This window comes from Gymnoscopelus braueri (assembly GCF_963280865.1).
Source record: "Gymnoscopelus braueri genome assembly, chromosome: 5".
In the NCBI taxonomy this organism is placed as follows: domain Eukaryota; kingdom Metazoa; phylum Chordata; class Actinopteri; order Myctophiformes; family Myctophidae; genus Gymnoscopelus; species Gymnoscopelus braueri.
This window is the reverse complement of record NC_137606.1, coordinates 14551949-14558808: the sequence shown is the minus strand read 5'-3', so window position 1 is coordinate 14558808 and position 6860 is coordinate 14551949. Positions and strand designations below refer to the sequence as shown.

Sequence of the window (6860 nt, the reverse complement as noted above, 5' to 3'; positions counted from 1 at the left end):
ACCAACATCAATTAATGCAGCATGGAATTGTAGACAAAATCTTATCCACCGATAACAAAATATTCTAAGTTTTGGGTCTCATCAAACGGTGGTCCGTGGCTCAAATGCCGAATAAATAATGGACCTTGATATGAAAAGGGTTGAAAGTAAAACCACTGATATGTTTCAACTCAAGGCTGCATAGACTTTCCCTCCATGCATGGATCTACATTTTCGCGCAGAGTCCAATATCAATGATGTAGCCAATGGCTGGTCGGCTACTTGATTGCGTATTGATTGAGGTATTCTTCTGTTAACACTGGGACGTTCGCATCAATCTATGGGCTCTCGGCACCTGTAGGCTATTTGGCAATGGATTTTTGCTCGAAATAAATGGCCAGGCTTGAGTGAGAAATATTTGTAAATACATTGGGTTATATATGAGAACTTCAAAATCAAAATGGCAAGAGTTTGAGGGGAAAGTATAGCCTTATTAACTCGATTGGATGCGGGTATATAGGCTATATATTTCCATTACGCGTGGACTTCATGACAGAAGAACCAACCGATCGCTCTTGTAATGGAAAATACTTACTTATCGTTGCCAAAAAATAAAAACACGTTGAAAAAGTAGCCTGCGTTGCTGCAGGTGTCTTCTTGACGAGGCAGGACGAAGAGAGACGAGTCAAAAGGCAAGCGGATTCTAATGCGAGCGTATTGATCACTCAGTCTACCAGGTAAGTTGGGAACAACGGATTCCTTTGGAATTGTGTGTGTTTTATTTATTTTGTAAGAATAGGCCTACAGCTATTATTACGTTAGGTTACTAAATCACACATGTGTTTTACGCAGATTAGGCTACTGCACCTGTTGTTAATTTCGACCCGGATAGTGGCTTATGATCTGCTCCTGGAAAGTGAATACTTGCAAGTTGCATCAATATACATTGTTGTTTTTGTTTGTTGTTGTTGTATTATGATCTTATATCGCTTAAATAATTACATCAAGTTACCTAATGCCCAAACAGATGAATTCATTGTTTTCAAACCTTATTCACATTTTGATCATTTAGCCTAAACATCGAACATTTTAACCAACATAGATAGTTCATAGTTGCCACATGAGCTGCTAGAAGACTTTCTTATGACCTATTAAGACTTGATTGACATAAAGCAGCATGCTGTTGTTGTTGTTGTTGTTGTTGTGGTGAATTCTCATACTTGAAGTCTACTTAATTAGCTCGCATATCGATTCAACTAATGATGATGAATTAAGTGTTCACTTTGCCCTGGCCTGTGTCACACAGTGATGGTAATAATGACCTTACATAAGAAGAAGCGGTGATGTGCTTCATAATGCTTTCACACGTCTAAACTCAGTCACTATCCAAGGCTGAAGGCTGCTCTTGCGCCACGCGGTGGCGCCTTGTTTTACGCATGGCGCGTTGATCCTGTTGCACACGGTGGGGTGTTGCTTTCTGCAGTGGAAGAAGTAGGCTACTCACATGTTTTACTTGAGTAAAAGTATCAATAGGCCTAGTGCAATGTAGTACAAAGTACAGATCCTCTGTTACAAGTGAAAGTCCCGTATCCAAAATATCCTTGAGTAAAAGTACAGAAGTATATACTTAAAGTACCAAATGTAAAAGTACTCAATGTGCAGAATGTCCTATTTCACAAGTTCAAAATGCATTAAAACATCTTTTGAAAATAGCAGATCTACAAGGTCACGTAAAAGTACTGAAAATTAAATACTCTACCTAAAAATTTTACTTCAAGTACAGTACTTGAGTAAATGTACTTATAGTTACTTCACACCACTGGTGACATGTAGGCTAGTTGTTGCACTAGGCACCAAAGCAACCACATTCACTATGGGCTGTAGCAGACTCACTCCCTCTCTCTGTCTCTTTCTCTCTCCTCCAAGCACAGCCACAGGCAGGCAGGACTTCATTTGGACTCACTAATGAGCCCTCCCTCCACTCCATCTCCCCATGTGGAGGAATGTTTGCACTGGTAGGGACTAGGCAGAGAGAGAGAGAGAGAGAGAGAGAGAAAGAGAGAGAGAGAGAGAGAGAAAGAGAGAGAGAGAGAGGAGAAGAGGGAGGGAGAGGTGGCAAGCGGAGAGTCAGGGAGTAGAGTGTGAAAGGGAGGCACTCACTGTACCTGCTGCTCACACTGCTCAAATATTAACAGCAGCTTTCCGGGAACTGATGCTGCTGCTTTGGGAGAAACCCAAATTCTGGTGGCAGTCAGGCTCAACGGTCTGGAGGCAGACAGTCTGCTGCTGCCATCGCTGCACCTAAGGAGCCTGCCACCCCTGCCGGCTAGATGGAGGAGGAGGTCACAGAGCCTGATCCTCTTCAGACTGAGGAACCTGTCAGCCTCCGGGCGGCAGGGACGCAGTCAGAGATGAACGGAGATCTACCAGGCACCCCCTGCCAGAGGGATGGGACCCTGGATGTAGTGGAGAGTCCCTTGAGAGAGCCTGTTGTGCTGCATGATCCCACTGAAGACAGTCACCACCAGTATGGGTAAGAAACGACACGGGTGAGGAGGGAGGGAGTCTCTTGTTTGCAGGAGGCAAACATCTCCGCTTGTAATGTGTGCAGCATGCTGGCACTTAGGGATGCTCTCCTTTGTCTTTTCAGTTTGTGGAGCATGTTTGGACATTCTAGTAATGTTGTTTGTCTTTGTTTAACCAGTCCAATTGCTTTTTTGATACTTTGCTTTCCTCTTTGTCTGGGGTATGATGCGAGTGCACAGACCTTTTTGCTTATTAGCCTTTACCATGACTGTGTCAACATGACATGATTTCATTTAACACTGATTTGAATGTACAGTATATGTTGGAATTATTAGTTATTATTTTTCCACCTCCGCTGTCATTCTTAATAGCAGTGGTTCTCAAACCATTTCATGTCAAGGACCCCCAAAATGATATGTATTTGGCCGCGGACCCCCATCTCAAATATTGTGTTCCAGGGACCCCCAGAAGCAAAGATTTGAGTTACAAATGTTCGCTTACATTTTCAGATAAAAGAAAAATAGATCTACAAGCTTGAACTTATATATCTGCTATTTTTGAATAGCCAAAGTATAGGTTAAAGTGGTTAAAGACGGGGTGCCGTGATTTTCAGTGATCCCCCCCCCCCCAAAACATAATCATCAGGTATTATGGTTATACTAGGAGGAAGATTTTTTTTCCAAAAAGTGTACAGAAATTGTTAAAATTATGTTTTTATGTGGACATGCCTCCAGTTCATTAAGTATACCTGGTTCTCACCTTGGCACCTCCTCCACCACCTTAGCACCACCCACCTGTCCTAGTCCCTCCTCCTCCTCATGCCCACACCTGTTGTGTTATGATAATGAGGGGGAGGGTATATTTTTACTATGTCACTAAAGCGCTGTTTTTCTATTGGCACGTTTGACCCTCAAGGTTTCAGCCTCCAGGTAGAAACTCAAAATAGTCAGAGAAGACATAAAACACCACCAGGGGGCTTAATGAAGTTCTATCAACCTCATAGACACATGAAAAACAGAAAAAGTGCAAAACCATGGCACCACCTCTTTAAAATGAGTGTGATGCTATATTAACACATTTTGCTGGGGACCCTCTGGAACCCCCCCAAGGACCCCTGTGGATCCCCGGACCCCACTTTGAGAACCACTGCTTTACAGGAGATGGCTCAGTTTTAATAAACTCAACAATTGTGCTTTCTGTTTTGCACTATGTAGCACTCCAGTAGGGCTGCAACTATGGATTATTTTCTTAGCAATTATTCTATCGATTAAGTTTCCAAATGAATCGAATAATCGAGAAGCGTATTTTTATATATATATATATATTTTTGGAAATATGGTTTAGTACATCAACGAATCAATTAACCACTTAATCAATTTCCATTGGGTGTGGGCTTGAGCAACAGTTTGACAATGGCACAGAAATGGCATTATATCTTTTTAAAAACATTAGTCATGGTGCTAGGCCGGTTGACAAGTGCCTGGTTATCAGACATATGCTTAGATAGAAGTAGAATATCGTCACTGTCGGGTGGAAACCTCTTATGTTTCCACAGTTACAGTTACTTTTCAGGGAAAAGAAAAGAAAAGAAAAAAAGATCCTTTGTTCCAGTGGTTCCAATGTAGTTTATTTAGTCACAAGCTCTGCTCTTGTTAATACTTCATTCAATATTTATAAAATCTACAGACACACTTAAGGTCATAGCAGACGGGAAGCGGTCCACGGATCAGCGGTGATCGCACCGCGATCATTGTTGTTTTGTCCTCCTGCGCGGTGCGGGGAAAAGAAAAGCTCACCACAATCCAGCTCTTGACGCCTGTGCGCGTGTGCACAAACGAGCACGTGCGCGAGAATTTGACCCTGACTGAAATGACCCTTAACCACTTTAACTTTTCCAAAGTAGCGATAACAAAATAGCAAAAATAGCAGATCTACAAACTCAAAACACATCCGTCGCAATGTTACGCGTTATTTAATCTCTCAAGAACAGATTCTGCTCTGTGTTGGAATCTGTCGTGAAGGTTCGTCATAACGTGTACACACTGGGCTACAAGTGGGCGTGCCTTCAGATCAGGAAGCAGGCCGCGCTTTACCCAATCAAATGTAGTGGGCGGGATTTACGTGTCCGCCGATCCTTCCCCACTCGAAACCAACCAAAACTAATTTAACAATAGCGTCCGCGGAGCAGACAAAACCACGAAAAGATATTCACATTTTAACTTGCTCTTTTATCATAGAAACAAGTGGGCTTATAACCAAAACGATCCATGTTCTCTGGGAGAAGTGGTGTTAGTGTTCCGTGTAGAAATATTGTTAGTGGGAATGAAAACATAGTCGCACCACCGGAAGTGAAACGCTGAAGGCAGACCAAAACCCCGGTTTCCTTGCGCACGGGTGCTCCGTCGTCATTGTCCCAGAGCCAAGTGAGATAGTACAAACAGCAGAGGGCGCTGTTTTTCCTTCTCATTTGGCTATGGGTTCCCAGATTGCGCATTAATGAGCTTGTGGATCGTCTATTTTCACTTATGCGACACGCTTGTATGATGAAGTAGGACATTCATTTACAAAAAAAAACATACACATTTGAAATGTTGAGATGACGATATTGAGGTTTCACAACCTGCTAATGGTGCAAATATAATCTGCTTGCTCCCTTGCCATGTACCCACACTGACATAGTTGTTATACTGCAGGGCCTGATGTGAGAAATTGCCATCTGGCCTGCCTGTCATGGAGACGGCTATGAATAAAGCTATGCTTTTTGAGTCAGGTTTCACTTCAATTAGTCATTCCTCGCCTCAGGACACTGGTTCGGTTCTTTGTGTGACGCCTGCCATTAGAATGCGGATTTTATGTTAGCAGTAGAAGTAGGAGTTTTCAAGCCAATTTATTCCTCTTTACTGCAGGACATAAGTGTTGAGGTGAGATGTTGATTGTTCATGCCTGGCCATGGGACGAGACAGGTTCACTACTCAAATGACCTTTCAGCAGCACCATGACAATTGTGAGCCTCCGCTCTTTTTCACATACAGTACGTGTTTTGGTTAATTATGTCTTACTAAATGGTTTGTGTTGCGAAAAAAACAACATTGCCTTGGTGAAAGTACACATGCCCTTGTGTTGTTGTTATTTGGATAATTCATTTTTTATGATGAACTTTCTTTGTGTAAAAGCAGCCTCTCTAGATAGACATTCCTGACTCGATGGAGGATCTATACTGCAAGTTAAAAGTGTCAGCGTTTGGCTGCTACCCTACTTTGAAATCCTAATCATATCACTACATTTAAGGGTTTATTCTTCTTTATGGCACTGGGGTAATAAGTCTTCTCTATGCTTCAAGAGAAGGCTGCGGTGTTCAGTAGCCACCACAAGCACCTACTGTGGACATCGATTACATATACATATGAGTGAGCACCAGAGCTCTTAAAATTTTAATTATAAATTGGAATGTAGAATGTAGAGGGGAAGTGGTTGTCCTTTGCCCCACATTCTTAGATGAGTTCTCAGAGCTATTATCCTTGATAACTCCCAAATATCACCAGATCGCCATCATAGGTGACTTTAATATCCACTTCAGCTGCCCCTCACACCCTCTTGTGAAGGATTTTATTAATATTACTAGTCATTTAACCTAGTCCAGTCTGTCTATTCAACCGACCCACATTAGGGGGCACACCCTTGACCTCGTCCTCTCAATTGGTGTCTCTCCTAGTATGTTGGAATTATTATTATTACCTACCAGTGTAACTGACCATAAGGCCATTCTTTTTAATCTACCCCTTCCTCACCCCAGCTCAAATGTCCGTCTCCCAGTCCGCCACACCCGTTGGTGAAATAACATTGGAGTCTATGAGAGCCGGCTGGACAGCTTATGAACAAACACTATTTCTGAACGATTGAGACCTTTATAAAATATTCGTCTCAGGAAAATAAAAGAAGACATATCACACAATGTTTTCTGCTGTGTTGCTTTTCGATGTGTACACTGTATCATTTTATAGAGGTATCTAAAGAGCACAAAGTACGTTTCTGAACGTGCCCAGTATCGCTAGACTGTCCACCATTTCCTGTCTGGCAACAAAATCTCGCGAGACAGAAACGATACCTGCCGCTGTTTAGACGCCTCAATAAAATTATGTACCGTGCACATCGTAAAGCAAGTGATTAGAAAACAACCTGTGATATGTCTTCTTTTATATTCCTGAACTGATTATATGAAAAAGGTCGCAATCGTTCAGAAATAATGTTTGTTCATGAGCTGGTCCAGCCGGCTCCATTCACTGCAATGTGTTTCACCGAACTTCCGGTTTGTGTTTTTAATGCATTTGGGTCCCAATGGAAATATTGCGGGAGCA

General features: G+C 42.3%; 1 protein-coding gene across 2 annotated transcripts in view; it reads left to right on the top strand.

Moving 5' to 3' along the window:
* Positions 1 to 2309: 2309 nt before the first annotated feature.
* Positions 2310 to 6860, top strand: part of caln1 (calneuron 1) — a gene marked incomplete at both ends in the record, with an annotated part of 79034 nt that continues 74483 nt past the window's right edge. The window contains one exon of one of the 2 annotated variants that reach the window (XM_080429358.1): positions 2310 to 2506. In XM_080429358.1, the coding sequence (XP_080285484.1) occupies positions 2310 to 2506 (197 nt within the window). Of the gene's footprint in view, positions 2513 to 6860 lie in introns of both variants that reach the window. The other variant, XM_080429357.1, reaches the window with a different exon arrangement.